Source organism: Beta vulgaris, chromosome 2 (assembly GCF_026745355.1).
Source record: "Beta vulgaris subsp. vulgaris cultivar EL10 chromosome 2, EL10.2, whole genome shotgun sequence".
Taxonomy (NCBI): domain Eukaryota; kingdom Viridiplantae; phylum Streptophyta; class Magnoliopsida; order Caryophyllales; family Amaranthaceae; genus Beta; species Beta vulgaris.
In genome coordinates this window covers 12,186,037-12,206,674 of record NC_079203.1, presented here as the reverse complement: position 1 = coordinate 12,206,674, position 20,638 = coordinate 12,186,037, and the positions used below count along the sequence as shown (strand labels likewise).

The 20,638-nt window shown below is 37.8% G+C and overlaps 2 protein-coding genes across 2 annotated transcripts; one reads left to right on the top strand and one right to left on the bottom strand.

Annotated features, from left to right (window-relative positions):
* Positions 1-2,858: 2,858 nt before the first annotated feature.
* Positions 2,859-3,794, bottom strand: LOC125494694 (uncharacterized). The gene has a single exon (XM_048638406.1). It carries the CDS (start codon positions 3,792-3,794, stop codon positions 2,859-2,861), a length of 936 nt encoding a protein of 311 aa, XP_048494363.1.
* Positions 3,795-18,875: 15,081 nt separating this feature from the next.
* LOC125494693 (uncharacterized) lies at positions 18,876-19,925 on the top strand. The gene has a single exon (XM_048638405.1). The coding sequence runs from the start codon at positions 18,876-18,878 to the stop codon at positions 19,923-19,925; it is 1,050 nt and encodes a 349-aa protein (XP_048494362.1).
* Positions 19,926-20,638: the final 713 nt, after the last annotated feature.

Below are 20,638 nucleotides of genomic sequence, written 5' to 3'. Positions count from 1 at the left end.
GAAGGCAGATTATAAAAAATCTGCTATGTAACTTCAAAAAATAAAAGAACAAATTTAGACTATAAATATAATACGATAACACAATAAAACACTAGATCTGAAAATATTACAACAATAATAACCAACATAACAACAACTACAAAAATAACAATAGAAAATAATAACATAAAAAAAAAACACAAAATTCTGAAAAAAAAATCTAAAAAAGAAACCGCAAGCCCCAAGAAGGTCGTCGACTAGCGCCAGATTGGGGCTTCATCTCGATCTGAACGGCCGACGAGGGATTGACTACGGCCGACGAGGGATTGACTTTGACCGACGAAGAAATCGAACAGCCGACGACGGAACGACTTCGACCGACGAAGAAATCAAACAGGCGACGAGGGAACGACTTCGACCGACGAGGGAACGACTTCGACCGACGAAGAAATCGAACAGCGGACGAAGGAACGACTTCGACTGACGAAGAATTCGAACAGCCGACGAAGAAATCGGAAAGCCGATGAAGAAATCGAACATCTGACAATGAAAACGACGAAGAAATGGAAAAGCCGACGAAAAAGAAATCGAACATCCGACGAAGAAAACGAGAGAGATCTCATATAATCACCCAATTTGAGAATTGATGTGTTGATTCATTCGAAGGATTGAGATGAGAGGCGAAAAATTGAGAGTGAGAGGGGAGAGAGAGAGGCGTGAGAGGAGAGAGAGAGGAGAGAGATTGGAGGATGAGGTGAAAAACGGCCGAGAAAAAAAAAGAGGTTGAGAGATAAGTGGGAGGATGAGAGATAAGGAACCCTAACAGAGTAACAACATACTATTAATATTTGACAAAATAAAGCCCGAACCCGCGCGTCCTCTTTATTTTTTAAAGCATTCAATATTGCTGCGATTTTGGGCGGGAAACCGCAGCAATATATTTTAAAAATATATTTTACTATATTGTTGCGGTTTTCCGCCCAAAACCGCAGTAATATTAGTCTTCCCAGGCCCCACATTTTTTTAAAATGTATCCGTTGAACAATATTGCTGCGGTTTTGGGCGTGAACCGCAGCAATATAGTTATTTTCTATTTTTTATTTTATTTTTGCGTGTAATATTGCTGCGTATAGGTAAAACCGCAGCAATATCACCGCAGCAAATAGCATTTATTCTACTAGTGCCTCTTTATGAGCAATCTGCCAAACATACTTTCCAATGGTAGCAACATTCCATGTAGGACAATCCCTCACTCATAGACCTCCTGTTTGTTTTATTCTGCACACCCAACTCCAAGCTACAGGTGGGGGTCTATTCAGTATTATCTTCCCACAGGAAAGATCTACAAATTTGCACTATTCTATCTAGCACAATCTTTGGCAACACAAATACTTGAGCCCAGTAAGTGTGTATACTTAGAAGGACTGAATTTACAAGAACTATTCTTGCAGCATATGACAAGTGCCTGGAACTCCAACATCGAATTCTTCTCAACATTCTATCTACTAGGAGATCACAATCAGCTTTAGCAATTCTCTTAATGGTAATTGGGACCCCCAAGTATCTAAATGGAAATGTACCCCTCTGGAAACCTGAAACTTGAAGGATTCTGAACTGTATATCTTCTTTCACATTTCCAAAATAGATTGCAGAATTATCTTTATTCACATGAAGCCCTGATGTTTGTGAGAAATTAAAGAATTCAGTGCTCTCACAAATAAGGTTACAGATTGTACTTCTCCTTTGCAAAATAACATTAAGTCAGCAGCAAACATTAGATGTGTTAGCTTCATTTCTCCACACTTATAGTGATACTGAAACTTCTCTTTTTGCCTCATTTTCTTCAAGATTCTTGTGAAGCACTCCATGACTAGTACAAACACCAAAGGAGAGACGGGAGCCCCCTGTCTCAGACCTTTTTTGCCTTTGAAAAACCCTATAAGCCCTCCAGTAGTATTAAGAGAAAAGGAAGGAGTGGTCAAGCAGTTCATTATCCAAGTCACAAATTTATTGGGGAACTTCAGTCCCTTCAATAAGTTCCTAATGAACTCCCAGTTAACTGAATCATATGCCTTCTTTAGGTCAATCTTCAATGTACATCTAGCAGCATCATTTTTCCTTTTATAGTGCCTTAGCATGTCTTGACACACTATAATGTTGTGCATTATGACCTTATTTTCCGCAAAAGCACTTTGGGTAGCATCAACAATGTTAGGGAGAACCTTCTTCAGCCTTGAACATATCATTTTTGAAATGATTTTATACACCACGTTGCAGCATGCAATTGGTCTAAATTGTGTCACATCCTCATGCTGATTGCATTTTGGAATCAAGCATATGGTTGTAGCATTTATCTATTTAAGTATGTTACCAGAGTGGAAGAATTCTATGAATGCATCAATAATGTCAGGGCCAACACAACCCCAAGCCTTCTTGAAGAAATGACTGATGTAGCCATCAGGCCTAGGGGCCTTATTATCTTCTATTTCATTCAGAGCTTGTCACACATCTTCCCCAGTAAATGCTTGACAAAGCCCCCTCTAGTGCTACTCAGACACCACAGCTCCCTCATTGATAGTACTGTTACTAACATGCCCAGTAGAATCATCAGTATTGCCCAACAACTTCTCATAAATTCCGGAAAAGCCCTATCAACATCTAGAGGATCATCTTTCCATTCACCACCCATATTTTTAATTTTGTATATATGGTTAGTAGCCCTTCTCTTCCTTCAAACATGCATGGAAATATGTTGTATTAGCATCACCACCTTTTAACCATTGTTGCTTAACCTTCTGTCTTAGAAAGCTCATTCTGGCTTTATTACTCACTCCATACTCCTTATAAGCTTCCCTCTCTTCTCTATGAAGCATCCCATTCTAAGGATCCTCTTGAACTTGTAACTCAAGTAGCTTTCTATAAGCATTGTCTGCAGCACAATCTACATCAGAGAAATTCTTCCTATTCAACTCCTTTAAAACTCTTTTTAAACTCCTCAACTTCTTTATCATCTGATACATTTTAATTTCACTCACATCCATACTCCACACTCCCTGCACCTTGTCCATAAACTCAACATCTTCTGTCCACATATTAAAGAATCTATAAGTTTTAGGCCTTGGATTTATCAAGCTATCCAAATTGATCACATAAGGAGTATGATCTGAGCACCCCTCAGGCAAAAATGAAATAGTAGCATTAGGAAATGCATTCAACCATGCATCATTCCCAATAACTCTATCAATTTTCGAGCATACTCTACTTTCACCTTCTTGCTTATTAGACCAAGAGAATGCATGCCCATTGAAACTCAAATCATTCATTTCACATGTCCTAAGACATTGCCTGAACTCATCAACCTCTTCCAAGGTAACAGCAGACCCTATTCTCTCATGAAGATTCAGAACATTATTAAAATCACCACCAATTATCCATACATCATTCACAAACCCTTTTACTCTCCCCAAACACCTCCACAAATGACATCTCTCCCCTACCTCATTATAACCATACACCACTGTCCAATAAAACATTTTCCCAGTAGCATTATGAGTGATCTTACAGTGGATATATTGAGCATCACACTCAAGAATATCCACATAGAATCTTCCAGGTTGCCAAATTATCCAAATCCTTCGTCCTCTATGATGTTGCAAATTTGTCACCACACTCCAGTTAGGACAAACACCAGCATAAACCTTAGGGAAGTTCACAGCCTTCACCTTTGTTTCGAGAAGAGAAAATAACCCTATACCATTTTGGTTCAAAAACCATCTAATCTCTTGCTGTTTTGTAGGGTTATTCATTCCTCTCATATTCCAAAATCCTACCTTATCCATGAGGTGGGGAAGCTACCACACTCCCTCCTTGTGTTACCACTAGGGGAAAAAACATAAAGGGCTGCGCAGGAAGGGCTGCGCTTTTCGTAAAAGCGCAGCCCTACTAGTGAAGGGCTGCGCTTATTTAAAAAAGCGCAGCCCTACTAAGCAGAAGGGCTGCGCTTTTTTAAATAAGCGCAACCCTTCACTAGTAGGGCTGCGCTTTTACGAAAAGCGCAGCCCTTCTGTAGGTAAGAAGGGCTGCGCTTTTAAAAAAGCGCAGCCCTACTAAGTGAAGGGCTGCGCTTTTTTAAAAAAGCGCAGCCCTACTAAGTGAAGGGCTGCGCTTTTTTAAAAAGCGCAGCCCTTCTGCTTATTAGGGCTGCGCTTTTTAAAAAAGCGCAGCCCTTCCTGAAAAAATTTGAAATTTCGGAATCGCGGGCTTTGAAATATTGAGCGGGGATTCGTCAAATATATTATCCCTCATTCTCTCTCCTCTCTCACGTCCCTCATTATTCCTTTCCTCCTTCTCTCTCATCCTCTCTTCTCTCTCAAAAACTCCCATAAACATTTGCGACAAAAACCTTGAAATGATTTGCACTAAACATGGCGACGGAGTCCGATTGCCTATTGTGATACCTTTTCGGAAGCGGAACGAGCCAACAAGTCAAACTCACCGCTATGCGGTGATGTTTAGGCTTTTTAAGCCATCCGAGTTCGTTTAAGCCTCCAAATAGCCATTTTAAGTTTTTCCGAAATTTTTTTTTCCCTTAAATTATGTATTTGGGTTTTGTTTTATGTATTTAAACATTATTAGGTTATAGTTCTTGTATTTTCAGATCTATAATGTTCTTGTATACTTCTCTTTGTTTATATGTTTTGATTAATGTTCTTGTATACTTCTCTTTGTTTTGATTAATGTTCTTGTATACTTCTCTTTGTTTATTTTGATTAATGTTATTCTTGTATGCTTCTCTTTGTTTATTTTGATTAATGTTCTTGTATACTTCTCTTTCTATATAATTTCTTGTATTTTCATGCATCTTTGTTTTGATTAATGTTCTTGTATACTTATTGTATACTTCTCTTTGTATATTAGTTTTTGTTCCTTTTTTTCATTTTCGTTTCATTCTTTTTATTGTTTTGGGTTTTGTATTTTCGTTTCGTTTCTCTTCTCTTCTGTTTAATTTCAGAAAATGTGAGATTATGAGTTAAAAAAATGACAAAAAAAATTTTTTTTTTTTTTTTGGTAGGAAGGGCTACGCTAGTTAGGAAAAAGCGCAGCCCTTCTAGCCCAGAAGGGCTGCGCTTTTTCTTAACTAGCGCAGCCCTTCTGGGCTAGAAGGGCTGCGCTTTTTCCTAACTAGCCTTAAAAAGTGAAGGGCTGCTACTAAAAGGGCTGCTGTCAAAAAGCGCAGCCCTACATGCCTTTTTTAGCGCAACCCTTCTTCATTTTTCCACTAGTGTACATAAACCTTCTGAACTCCAACTACTTGTGTCTCCTGCATTTGCTTATTAATTTCCTCCTGAACCCCTGTCTGTTGCCTATTAATTTCTTCCTCCCCTACACCTTCTTCTCTTGGAGCATTTCCACTATGCATTTCTGGAATGGATGCTACAATATTAGCCATGACACTCAGGTTATTCCCAGGTTCTTGTGCAACTTCATTTTGCACCTCCATTGGAGCTTTCCTCCTCCAAACCTGCCTTGTCTTCACATTCCTCTACGCTATCTCTTGTTTCTTCTTTTTGCATTGCTCCATATTATGCCCTATCCTTCTGCAATCAGAACAAAAGATAAGTTTGCACTCATATTCCACTTTCTTCTATTGCATCACTCCTTTTTCATTCATGAATGCCATCTTTTCTGGAAACTCTTGATCTCGTTTTACTTCCACCAGAATTCTAGCATACTCTAACATATCCTTCTAAGTCGTAACTCTATCAGTTCTAATTGGCTTCCCAATGATTCCTGCTATCTTATTACACACAATTTGTCCCCAATATTTCAAAGGGACATCTGGTAAACGAATCCATGTAGGCACAACCTTCACACTTTCACTGCTCAAGTCAAGATCAGGTGTCCAGTTCTTTACAATAACAGGTTTTCCATCGTACATAATTGGACCTCCATCTAGAGCCTTCATTTTTCCTTCCACCATTCGAAACCTGACCATGAACACTCCATTTTCCAGCACCGCAACCTTCTCAATTCCATACTTCCCCCATATCCTTCGAATAAATCCATTAACAATTTTAAATGGCGGTTTACAACCTAAAATATAACACACAATTGCAGAATTCCAGTAATCAATCTCAAGTTGTATGTCATCCATTGTGATTGTCACACATTCAGCAGAGGTATCATTATTCTCATCATTCTTGTCTATTTCCATATTCAATCCTTCATCTCTTATATTATGAAACAACTAAGCTCGCCAATTAGGATTAGTAGTACCTGAATTCTGATTCAATTGCTGCATCGGCAATGGTGATGGCGTAACCAGGCCACTTCCTACTAGTCTCGTCGGAGCTCCCACTGAATCAATCTAATTTTAAAATTGCGACGCTGCTACTGAAAAATTCTCCCTATCATGCCTGGATAAATGATCATTAAGCGATGCAATAGAATCGTCATCATCCGCCTCCGATGTCCAACTCAGAGTAGAGGATTCTTGAATGTCATTCACACTTTTCATCTTCTTCGCATCCTCTGTTTGAGGATGTTTCCCCTTAGTTTGCTTGTTCTTCTTATTTCCGCCATTACCTTTCTTTGATCCCTTTGCCATAGCTTCAGCTAACACTGAGGTTCAAATCGAGGAATAACATAATTCTTACGCGCTCTTTGTCCTAGAGAGAAGAGAGAGTTTCTCTCTCTAGAACATGTGTTTGATTTTGATATGTATTTCTTTAATTTCTACTTATATTGTAGATGTCGTGTGACTTTGAATTAATGAATTAATGTTAATTTCAAAAAAAAAAAGTGATTCAGGCGATGAAACAAGTGTAAACCTTCATCCACTATGGAATAGATTCCATTATATACCCCTAACTAGTGCAAATCAATCTTTTTGTATTAATATTCAATGATGCAGATAACCTGAAGTTTAGGATTGTAACAACCCAGATTTTACCGAACAACTTACAAAAGATTAAGCATAACATAAGAGATCTTGGTCGAGCTAATCCGAACTAATACCATCACTCACTAAACTACATCAGATAATGTGGAACTTAATTCTCAATTTTATGTAATTCAAATTAACTATCACAATACAACTTTAATTTTCAAACTCTTTCGAATAAATTTCTATAGAAAATCTGGCAGAGTTTCCGTTGAAAGTAGGAGAACCCTAAAGCGGAAAATAATTTAAAGTTGTTTACAATTTCAATTTACAAAATACTCCAAAAATTAACAAACACAACGTTTTTGCGGAGCAACACCAACAATAGAGAATCAAGAGCACTATTGATTCTTTAATATAGAATTAAAAAATAAATAACTAATACAAAGTCAAGCGTCCTCGCCTCGAAAACAATACAACACAAGTAGTCTTCCAACAGGTAGCGGCTTCAACTTTAGAAAGATTAACTTGAGACTTCAACTTGACACATTTAGGGAAACTGCTACCCACCAAGTGAAAGGTTAAGAAACTACAAAACAACATACACACATCAGCAAAGTTGAGTATATATTAAACATATAAATAAGCTAACACATGGTTTGGTGGATTTTACTTGAAAACGACTCAACAGTCAACTTAACCATCATAATCACATTTATTATAATAATGCATACCATTAGTCCTTTTGGACATATGAAATATTACTCCTCAAATACTTCTTTCATATACATCGTCTATTACATTATAGCAACATAGCAAGGCGACTACCAAGCAATCACAGCAAAATCATATTTAATATATAGTTATTTAATTCTCCTTTATTTCAAACATATCACGATTCCTTATGAGTAATATAAGATAATTAACTTTGATATAGATGATATACTTTATTTTCTTTAATTGATATCTTATCAGAAATCCAATACAAAAATTAAAACTTACCATAATAAGATTCCTTATCGGGAATCCAATATCGAAACAACTTAACATGATACGATTCCTTATCAGGAATCCAATATCAAAATAACTTTCATACTGCAAAATAACTTTCTTTTAATTTTAACTAGGGGAAAGAGAACGCGGCAGAGGAGACAAAGCTTACGCTCCGACAGTGGGGGTCGTCACCCAACCATGAGATTTTCTTTTGGCCAATAACCACAACTAGTGTAGAGTACATTTTCCGCTAATTTCATCAGTCATCCACAGGTTTCGTATTACCTGATACATCATCCCATAGAGCAATAGGCAGGTTTTCCTATTGGGCTCCCAAGGTTCGCAGTCCATGGGGCCCTTTTCGTGTCACCTCATCGATCGACTCAGACGACGCTACTTTTCCCTTTCATCAATTTTCATTATCATTCATATTTTAATCAAATCATTCTTCGAACTCATCCAATACTTTTAGTAATCCTTAACAAAATTTGAGCAATAATAAACCAACCAGAAGACTTCTTGTTAGGGAATTATAATTGCTTGACATAATTAAGTAAGTATTTCATACCAATACATATATGCTTTTATACGCAATCCACTTAAAATCACAAAGCTTATGAACCACAACAATTTATAAATAATTATATTCGATATAACATCAACTATAATGACAAAAGGTCTCTCAGTTAGAATTAACTAACAAGAATTACTAAACCACTTACACGCAACTCATACTCTTGTATATAAATAGTTTATACTCTTGTATACTTCATGATTATTAATCGATAGTTTATCTTTAACAGTTATAACAACCGTTATCCAACACCAACAAAAATTACTATAAATCTCGCTTAAAATTAACTAAGGAGAGTTAACATAAACTCTACACCTTGAGTTCCTGTAACATCCCGATAATTCTCTCTTTTCCAAAACACATTTTTAATATAAAACCTAGAGACTCATCAAAGTATTATCGCCCATGTGATAACGTATCGGCTTATTTAGAATTTTGCAGCGGAAAACATATAACTAAACTTTAGAATTAAAATATAATAAATAAAGAAAGTACTTTAAAATCCAAACAACACTACCAATGTTAACTTCAAACCAAACTTAAATAAAATGTATCTAGTAAAATAATAAAAAAAATCAATCTATTACACAAGCTCTCCATTCCCAGATCCCCATGATGCAACATCTGCAAATTAAACCTGTAGATGTCCATGGACTAAAGAATCTGCTCACCAAGAATGGGTCATCACAAGATCAATAAGGCAAAGTCATGATCAACACATACAAACAAAGCATGTAATCAGCAAAGCTAAGTACTACATAATAATAAATAAATTCTTCTAACATTATCGGTGATTGAATTAGAATTGAATTAGAGGACATTCAAGATGAGGTAGATTATTGGAATTCAGCTATTGTATGTTCTGTGGTTGGTGCTAATCCACCATTATCGGTGATTGAGGGATTCTTTAGGCGAATCTGGAAGGAACTGGGAATTGATAAAGTGGCGTGTGTTGAGTATGGAGTTTACATTGTTAGATTCTTTACCATGGAGAATAGGGATAAAGTGCTTGCTGATTATCATCCAACTTTTGATAAGAAACCTGTAATATGTAAGCCATGGCATAAGGACATAGTCAATTTCAAAGATGAAATCAATGTAGTTCCAATCTGGATACAATTGAAAAACTTAGACCTCAAATTCTAGGGTGAGAAGTGCTTAAGGAAGATAGTAGGGTCTATGGGTGAGTTCATTCAGGTGGATAGAGCCACCTTAAACAGGGATAAATTGCTCTATGCTAGAGTTCAGGTGGAAGTAATGCTGAAAAATTCTTTACCTGAGAAATTGCAATTTCAGGATGAAAATGGAATTGTGAAGGATGTGATAATTGGATATGAATGGAAACCATTAATATGTGAAAAGTGCAAGTTATTTGGCCATAACTCTCATGAGTGCAAGAAAGATAAGGGGCCGAAGAGGTGGGTTGAAAAAAGACCTACTGATGGGGGTCATATGGAGAAACAGAAGGGAGACAAGGCTAAGATTGCACCTGTAGAGAGGCCTATGCAGTTGAGAATGATACCAAGGGAACTAGTGGTGATTGGCAATAGTTTCCAAGCCCTGAATCAGGAGGAGGCATTCAATGAAGATAATAGTAAGGAAGGAAATGATGTGGTGTGTGATGACATAGGTGAGATGAATGTAGGAGGTGGAGAACCTCCTGACATTCATGGATAGAATTCTCTTTTGGAATGTCAGGGGGATAAATAGGCCAGATAAACAGAGAGATGTACATCTATTTTTACATCAAAATCAATGTAGCCTGGTTTGTCTCCTTGAAACAAAAGTCAAGGCTCAAAATCTGGGAGCCTTGTACTTGAGATTGTTCAGTGGATGGGGGTTTACTTCTAATAGTATGATGCACCCTGGAGGGAGAATTGTACTGGCATGGAATCCTTTAAAGTTTATTGTGAATCAAATGTTTTGCTCTAGTCAATTGATTCATTGTCGAATTACACCACAACATGGAGAGGAGTTTGAATGTTCATTTGTGTATGCACATAATATTGCCAGTGAGAGGGAGGTGTTATGGAAGGATGTGGATGCTTTGTCCAAAGGTATTCAAAAACCTTGGATTTTGATGGGGGATTTTAATTGTATTCTGAATTTGGAGGATAGAAGTGGAGGGAATGTTAGGCTAAAAGAGATGCAAGATTTTCAGGAGTGTGTAAGCAGATGTGATTTGGTGGAAGCTTAAGTGAGTGGGAACTTCTTCACTTGGAACAACAAGCAACAAGGGGCTAATAGAATGTTCTCTAGGTTGGATAGGGTGCTGGTGAATGACTGGTGGTTACAGAAATACCCAGCAACAGAAGCTTGTTTCAAGAATGAAGGATATTTTGATCATTGTCCAGGGCTGGTGTCAGTTTATCCTGATGTTGCTGTGGGTAGAAAGGCCTTTAAATACTTTAAAATGTGGCAACAGGCTCCACAATATCGAGATATTATATCACAAGCATGGCAAGAGCAGGTTCAGGGGACCAAGATGTATAGAGTGGTGCAAAGACTGAAAAAGGTGAAAGGTGGTTTAAAGGAGTTGAACAAGATAGGGTTTCAGGAAATTGAGGTGCAGGAGGCTCAAGCAAGGCAGGAGTTGAATAAATGGCAAACTGAGCTTCACTCAAACCCAGCAGATATGAATATTGCAAAATTGGAGCACATGGCTTTGGAGAGATACATTAGGGTGCATAAAGCTTACCTTAGTTTTCTCTCAAATAAGATGAAAATGGCTTGGGGAAAGGAAGGGGATGAAAACTCAGCCATGTTTCATAGATCAATGAGAAAGAGACAACTGCAAAACACAATTCTCTCTATTAAAGACATGAATGGTTGCTGGACTGAGAATCCTAGTCAGATTCCTACAGTGTTCTAAATTACTATAAATGGCTCCTTGGTTCCCAAGTTGCTTCAAGAACTAGGGTGAAGCAAAGAGTGGTCAATGAAGGTCCAGTTCTGAGTAGTTCAATGCAGAATTTGCTGATGACAACTTATACTAGGGATGAAGTGAAAGCTGCTATGTGGGCTATTGATGAAAGCAAGGCCCCTGGGCCTGATGGTTTTGGGAGTGCTTTTTATAAATATGCATGGGATGTGGTGGGCACTGATGTGATTGATGCTATCTTAGATTTCCTCAACACTGGGAAACTCTTAAAGGAAATAAATGCTACCAGTATAACACTTATTCCTAAAGGTAAGTGCCCTGAAAGTGTGAAAGACTTTAGGCCAATCTCCTGCTGCAATGTTCTATACAAATGCATTTCCAAAGTGTTATGCACTAGGATGAGAGAGATATTGCCAGAGATAACTGCACGGAATCAAGGTGCATTTGTGCACAGCAGATTCATAGGACATAATATAATGGTGTGTCAAGACTTGGTTAAAGGGTATGAAAGGAAGAATAACTCACCTGGTTGTATAATCAAACTTGACCTTCAGAAAGCATATGATACAGTGGAATGGGACTTTGTGGAGGAAATGCTTATTGCCTTAAAATTCCCAGAGCATTTCATCAAGTTAATAATGGTTTGTGTGAGATCACCTAGGTTCTCATTGTCCATAAATGGTACATTACATGGTTTTTTTGAAGGAAAGAGGGGATTGAGACAAGGTGATCCCCTTTCCCCTCTTCTTTTTGTCCTGTGTGTGGAATACCTTTCCAGACTCTTGAAAATGGTGGGGGAGAAAGAAGGCTTCAAGTTTCATCCACGGTGTAAAGATTTAAAGTTGAACCATATGTGTTTTGCAGACGACATAATCCTATGCTGCAAAGGTGATTATAGATCTGTTTTGCTACTGATGCAAGGTTTCAAATTATTCTCTAATACAACAGGGCTGAAGGCTAGTCCTGAAAAAACTTCAGTATACTGCTCAGGGATGTCAAATGAAGAAGTGCAAAGGATTCTAGATATGACTGGCTTTATAAAAGGAACTTTTCCTTTTAGATACCTGGGACTTCCCATATGTTCAAAGAAGATTTCCAGTGGGGAGTGTGAACACATCCTAGAAAAAATGGGGTCTAGGATCAAGGTTTGGAGCACAAGACATATGTCTTTTGCTGGGAGGGCTATTTTGGTGAATTCTGTGCTGATGTCTATCCAGATATACTGGTCCCAGATGATCTCTCTTCCTAAAAGTCTGTATGAACAAATTAATAGAATCTGCAGAAACTTCCTTTGGAAAGGAGTTGTAGAGTCAAATTACCCTGGAAAGGTAGCTTGGACTGCAGTGTGTAAACCTAAGAAGATAGGTGGGTTAGGGTTGCTTAATATCAGTAAGTGGAACATTGCAGCTTTGGAAAAACATGTTTGGATGATTGCTACTAGGAAGGAGAATCTTTGGGTTCAATGGGTGCATGCTGTGTATCTCAAGGGTCAGGAGTGGTGGGATTACCAGCCAAAGAGTAGTGACAGTTGGTACTGGAGGAGAATTTGCCAGATTAAGGAGCAAATGAAGGGATGGGTTACTTACAATCAGCTATGCAGCTTTTCTAAGTATTCCATCAACAAAGTGTACAAAATGTTGATAATGCCTAGTGATACAGTACACTGGACTAGAGGAATCTGGTGCAGATTAAGTCAACCAAAGCATAGATTTATTGCTTGGTTGGCTATGCTCAATAGACTGAATACTAGGGATAGATTGATGAAGATGAATATAACACAGGATGCAAGTTGTCTGATATGTGGGTCTGCCAATGAGACTCACCAGCACTTATTCTTTGAGTGCCATTATAGCTTTCAATGCTTGAAAACTATAAACATATGGTTAGGCAATAACAGACATGGGCATACAATCTTGGAGATGATAACTAGGCTACGCAGGAGGAAAATGAAGAAATTCAGGCGTGAGGTTCACTTCACTGCGTTACTTTGTACAGTATACTATATCTGGAAAGAAAGGAATAATGTCCTATGGAATGCACAAATTAGTAGTATAGATAATATTGTAAAGAGGATAAAGAAGGATGTTTTCAATAGAATTCATAGTATTATCCCACATAGTACAGGAGCTGATGATGTTAGTTGGTTTAGAGAACTTTTCTCTCTTGTAAATTGTATATAGGCTATGTTTAGCCTGGTTGGTTTGCTCTGAGCTTGGGGATTTGTCCTAAGTAGAGATTATGGTTTGGTTTTTTTGATACAATAAAATACATCTTGCTTATCAAAAAAAAAAAAAAAATTCTTCTAACATGATACTAATAAACAATAAGCAGGGATAAATAATCACATAACAATCTAACGATCTAACAATCTGCAGATAACTTTTACTAAACTAAACTTTAACAATTTTTTTATTACTTTCATAGAAAAGTTATTGGACCGAGATATCTAACTAAAACCAGCCTTCACCTAGGAAAATGAAATACGGGCGCGACTCCATATTCCATAATGACCTGCGATTTTGAGGAACCTTTGAATAAAAATAGGAACGATGACCATTCGAATTTCTAAAAAAAAGCCATGGCCCGCTCACCATGTACCCCAACTCTTGATTGTCCAACTTCAGACGTGCACCAGTCTAAAGTTTATAACTATTCAAGTTTAACTTTACATGATTTACCAATTATTACTTGTTATGACACACAAGAAATACAGATAACATATAATCAAGCATTCACAACTTTACCCCTTTTTATCTTAGGACTAAATAAGTGATCATACAACTTACAACCCAAGATTAATTCCTTCTTTATTTCAATCCTTGTTATTTGTTGAACCTAGCCAACAACCAACTTACCTTTCAAAGGCATAATTTATCAACTTACCAAATAAGGCCCACAGTCGTCATCGAGTAGTGAAAATAATAATACAAGGGAACACATGATTCAATCATGATCCAACTCAATAAATATATTAATTCCCCCATGTGAATGGATAAATAAAGTTCCCAACAAACATTCTTGCATCAATATTCCATACAAATACGATATTAATATCATAATTAAATCACGTACTTACATGTTCGCACACAAACATAAAACATGTAAAATCCAACCACAATAGAAATCATATATAAACTCACAAAGTTCCTATACATGATACTACATAACTTTTCCTTCCTAAAATCATGATACTACATCAAGCAACACACAGGTATCTACGTACCTTGTGTAGACGAATTGGTAGGCCACCTTTAACACCTTAAAAATCGCCTATAGAGTAATCTCCGCCTAAAACAACCAATAGAATTTAAAATCAATACTCCAAATAAATTCCAGAAACTTTAAAATACTTTATATCCCCTTTAAAAATATTTAAAAGTTTTTATCATTAAAACCTCCATTCTTTATATCACTTAGCATAGTACTACGATACTAGTCATTAAAATCCATAAAACTCCATTAATAACAACCTTTCTAAAATTCAAGCAACTTATAGATTATTAAAACTCCCTTTAAACATACTTAAACATGTTTAAATTCGTAAGTTAAATCAATTTCATAGTTTATTACATGCTACTATGATTTTCCAATCTTTAACACCCTAAAAATTCATGCTCTAATAATAAAAAACCCAATCTAAGAGTTTCTTGGTGGAGAAGAAAGTGTTTCTTGAAGGAGAAGAAACAAAGAAGAAGAAAACTAACGTGGAAGAGGAGAGAGAAGCACGCTGGTTTTGTGTGTGTGTGAGGAGAGAGAAAGTTTTTGTGTGGGTATAATTTGGGTTCAAGGTATTCATATGTATGTTTTCCTTTTGGGCTTAGGAAAAGGCAATTGGGTTTCAATAGAGTTTAATGATGAATAGGATTGATGACTTAAAACTCCTAACATCAATAGAAGTCCTTTTCCTAGTCCACTTAGTATTTGGATTCCTCAGGCCCATTTAAACTTGAAGGAAAAGCCAAATAGTATTTCAAATATTTTTCAAAGCATGCCTTAACAAAATATTTTAACTTCCTAAAATGCTTAAAATCATTCCTTTGACTTCTAAAATAGTCAACCTTTTTAAGTAAATAAATTATCTTGAACTAAATTACATTTATAAAATCCATAAATTTACGGGGGATTGCAGTTTCATAAAACCACATTAACATGAAATAATTTCTATTAGTTGAATAATATAAAAAATGAATTCATTTATGGACTATACTCATAATCAAATAGACTAAGTACAACTCATTTCCTTAGAATATTAATGAGACATATAATCGAGACTTCTTTTAGGTACTTTACAACTTATACACTTCCTTACTTAAACTGGCTTTACTAAGATATTTAATTAAATACTAACCAAATAGTGTAACCTTATTATAAAGCTCAATTTATAGATAAGAAACTAATTAATTTAGACCGACAACCTCAACAATCTATCCCATAATTACTTAAATCGCTTCCAATGTTATTCAAACTATTAACAATGATTAGCTAATTTCTTCTCCAGCTTTATATGATGAAACTAATTAAGTTAAGGAAAAATTGACAAAAATAAGCCAACCTTTGGCACGTCTTCCACATTTAAGCCAACCTATTGAAAATCCCGATATAATACAACCTTGTTATCAGTTTTGCCAATTTTGGGTCGGGGGGTTTAGGTTACCTACAATTACAGGTTGCAACAAGTTAATTATGATTATCTAAAGATTAATTATCAATAATTATGATTTTATTGACTAATTATTAATTAATTATGAATAATTATGATATTGACCCAACTCAGCCCCGACCACCGCCACACGACTGCCACTGACCACCGCCACACCACTACCACTGACCACCACTACCACTGACCACCACACTCACCCATGAACCAACACCACCAACGAACCCACCACAGCCACCACAACCACCTCATCAACCAGCCCACCACAGTCACCCACTGCACCACCACCCTTCAACCTCCGACCAACTCCAACACCCCCAAATTCGAATTTCACAACTACCGAACACCACCCACCAATCCACCCCCACTAACCACCACTAAACCCACCGCCACTAACCACTACTAGACCGAACCCACCCCACTACTAGACCGAACCCACCCCACTACTAGACCACACCCAGCACCGCCACCAGCCACTAAACTACCACCATCAAACTAACCCCACCAGACAACCACCAGCCACCATCCACCCAATATCCCCATAACCGAGCCATACAAGCCCCTAAACCAAACCCCTAACCAAACCACCCACAACCACCCAAACCCCCACTAACCCAAACCCCTAATCGAACCACCCAGACCCACCCAAACCCTTGAACCCAACAACCATCGAATCAACCCCACTTACCCTCACCTAAAACAAACCCAGCCAACCACCATCCAAAACCCTAACCACCACGAAAAACCCCCATAACCAAGCTACAACAACCACCATCACAAATCCCCACAACTCATCTACTACTAATCGAACAACACCCTATCAAAGGATCTCGTCCAAAAAAAAAGAGAAGAAAACAAAGAGAAGAGAAAGCAGATGCGATGGTGGCGTTGGCACGGCGCGGCAGCGGTTAGGCGAGTAGTGGTTGCGGTGGTAGTCGGCGAGTAGTGGTTGTGGTGGTGGTAGGTGATTAGTGGTGGCGGGGGTGCTGAAGAGAGTGAGAAGGTAGAGAGAGAAAGAGAGGATATTAGAATAAAGAGGGGAGAGAGAAATCAGAATTAAGGGAAAAAAGCAAAAACAAAAAAAATCAAAATAGATTACCTGTGAAGCCGGTTTTAAGTCATCTGAATTCGAATTGGCAAAACTGATAACAAGGTTGTATTATATCCGGATTTTCAATAGGTTGGCTTAAATGTGGAAGAAGTGCCAAAGGTTGGCTTATTTTTGTCAATTTTTCCTTAAGTTAATCCACTTTTAAAGTCTATTCAAACAACTCCTCCTCATAACAACTTAGGACAGGTATAACTTAGTTGTATACTCTTTTAGAAAGTAATTATTCATGATTGTAAATTGAGTTTTGGCTTTTTGGTAATATGGGTCTGTTTTATTATGGAGAGAGAGAAACTCTCTTCTCTCTCTAAACCAATGGAACAGTAACCTCCATTGGAATAGTAACCTCCATTATTTTTCTGCAGTGTTCCTCTTGTTTTCTTCTCCACTTTTCTGTGGTAGCCATGGTAAGGACGACGAGAGTTCCGGTGAAGAACGGTCAGAACCAGATGAAACAGAAGGGCCCATCCTCTGGGAAGAGTAATCAGAAAATGAAGTCGGTGGACGCTTTAATAGGAGTGTCGGCGTTAGAAATAGATAATGAAACTGAGATCATTCAGGAGGAGATTTTATCACCTCGTGCTTCATTACAAGAGTTGCAGAAACAATATGAGATTAGAGTTCAGTTCTCGGACTGGTTGGAAACGATTCAACGAGTTGAAGCTAATCAAGCTCCGGATCAGAGTAGAAGAATGGTTAGAACGGAAGGTATTGCTCCTCTACCTATATTATTTTCTCCTGAATCGGTGGAAAATGTGGTAACAAATGCTGGTACTACTTCAAAGAAGATGGAGAGGATTGAGATGAGTGATATACAACCTGAACTGGATTTCTGGAGTTCTGCTATTTACTGCTACATTATAGGTGCTAACCCTCATGTTCAGGTAGTGGAAGGTTTTGTTAGGCGAATATGGAGGAATTTAGGGGTGGATAAGTTTGCTATGGTTAAAAAAGGGATATATATAGTACGCTTTACCACAGTTGAAGGCAGAGATCAAGTGCTATTAGGAAACCCTGTGTTTTTTGACAATAAACCTATAGTGGTGAAAGCATGGGATCCTAAAATTGATATTGTGAAGGAAGACGTGAGAGTTTTGCCTAATATTTGGGTTCAGATGTCATTGAATTTCAAGTACTGGGGGGAGAATTGTCTCTTTAGGATTGCTAGTCTGGTGGGCAAACCTATAAAAACTGATCAGGCAACAGCTACAAGGGATAAGTTGCAGTATGCTAGAGTTATGCTGGAAGTGAAGGTAGATCAAGAATTTCCAGACTCAATTGAGTTCATTAATGAGTGTGATGTTGTAGAACAAGTTGGCATTTTCTATGAATGGAAGCTAGTAACCTGTAAAATGTGTAACACTATGGGTCATACTCAAGAGAAGTGCCAGAAACAGGTGGTGAGGACTGAATGGAGGAAGAAAGTGATTCCACCTCCAGATGATGAGGTTCATGCTAAGGTTCCACCTCCTGTAGAGAATGTGGACTTTCAGCCTGTAAAAAAGCCAGCTAGAAGAAGTTTAAGTGTAGCTACTGGTCCAGTAGTGAATAATGGTTTTGAGGTTCTTGTTTCACAACCAGTGGATACTGAAGATGCTGAAGTAGTTGTATGTGTTTTAAATGGGGCTGAACAAGAGGATGAAGGGGGTGGAAAGCTCCCTGATGCTCATGGATAGAGTTATTGTCTGGAATGTAAGGGGACTTAACAGTCTAGCCAAGCAGAAGGATGTTAAGAAGTTTCTTGGCATGAAAGATGTTGGGCTGGTGAGTCTCCTTGAAACAAAGGTGAAGGCATGTAATATGGGTAGCCTTTACCAGAATGTGTTTAGAGGTTGGTGTTTTTCTTCTAACTCTTCTTACCACAGGGGAGGAAGAATTGTAGTTGCCTGGAATCCTATGAGTTTTCAGGTTGATATTATGTTCATTTCTAGTCAGCTTATGCATTGTTACATAACTGGACCTGCTGGTAGAAAATTCTTTTGTACATTCTTATATGCATTTAATGATGCACATGGAAGAAGGGAAGCTTGGGAGGATTTAGAGAAGCTGGTGGGTTTGTGTAAGGGTCCTTGGATTATTCTAGGGGACTTTAACTGTGTGATGAGTAATGAAGAGAGAATAGGTGCTAGGGTGAGACAACAGGATATGGAAGACTTAAGGAGATGTATGGCTCAGTGTGGGATGCAGGACTTAACTAGCACTGGAAATTTATTCACCTGGAATAATAAACAAGAAGGTGATTGTAGGGTGTACTCTAAGTTGGATAGGGCTATGGTGAATGATGATTGGTATAGGATGTTTCCTACATCAGCAGCACACTTTATGCCTAAGGGTTTGTTTGATCACTCGCCTATTGTAGTCAATGTTTACCCTGCTAGGGAAAACAATAGAAGGCCTTTCAAATACTTTACAATGTGGAGCTTAGCTAGCAGCTTTTCCCAGCTTATTCAAGAAGGGTGGAATCAAGATGTTCAAGGTACTCCTATGTATAAAGTTGTGAAGAAGATAAAAGAGGTGAAGCTGAGACTGAAAAAGCTGAATCAGGAGGGCTTTTCTGATATAGAAAGTCAAGATATCAAGGCTGCAAGGTACTTGCAGGAGTGCCAAGAGCAACTTAAGGAAAATCCAGGTGATAAGGCTCTTAGTGAGGCTGAAAGGAAGGCTAGTGTTGAGTACAGAAGTAAGCATCAACAGTACATGTCTTTTCTAGCTCAGAAGGCAAAGCTGGCTTGGTGTAAAGATGGGGATGAAAATTCTTCTTTATTTCATAATGCCATTAAAGCTAGAAGGCTTCAAAATACTGTTTATGCAATCAATAACAGTAGGGGGGAATGGCAGGAAGGGGTTTAGAAGGTTTCTCAAGCTTTCCTTGAATATTAAAGAGATTTACTTGGTACTAGCATCCAGGACAGGACTGAGATCAAAGCTGTAGTCATGGATATGGGTCCTAAGCTTCAAGAAGATCACATTGCCTTGTTGAATAGTCCCTATACAGCAAGTGAAGTAAAATCTGCTCTCTTCTCTATTGCAGGAGATAAAGCCCCTGGCCCTGATGGCATGGGCTCTCATTTCTATAGAGATACCTGGGATATAACAGGTGGTGAAGTTACACAGGCTGTGCTGAATTTCTTTGATCAAGGATGCTTGTTAAAGGAACTGAATGCCACTATTCTTACTCTAGTTCCGAAAGTTTCTTGCCCTCATAATGTGAGTGAATATAGGCCAATAGCCTGCTGCAATGTGTTATACAAGTGTATAACTAAAGTTCTTAGCAATAGACTAAGACTCATCTTGCCTGATATCATTGCTGAGAATCAGGGTGCTTTTGTGCATAGCAGATTTATAATACATAACATCATGGTTTGCCAGGATATGGTTAGAAGTTATGGAAGAAAGAATGTAAAGCCTAGTTGTCTAATGAAATTAGACATGAGGAAGGCTTATGATACTATTGAGTGGGATTTTTTAGAAGACATGATGAAAGCTTTGCTCTTCCCTCCTAAATTTATTCAGCTGGTCATGGTTTGTGTGAGAACCCCCAGATTTTCAGTAATGATTAATGG

What these genes read in the sequence shown, in the direction of transcription:
- LOC125494693 (XM_048638405.1), top strand. Translation starts at nt 18,876, where the DNA reads ATGGGTAGCCTTTACCAGAATGTGTTTAGAGGTTGGTGTTTTTCTTCT.
- LOC125494694 (XM_048638406.1), bottom strand. Translation starts at nt 3,794, where the DNA reads ATGAGAGGAATGAATAACCCTACAAAACAGCAAGAGATTAGATGGTTT.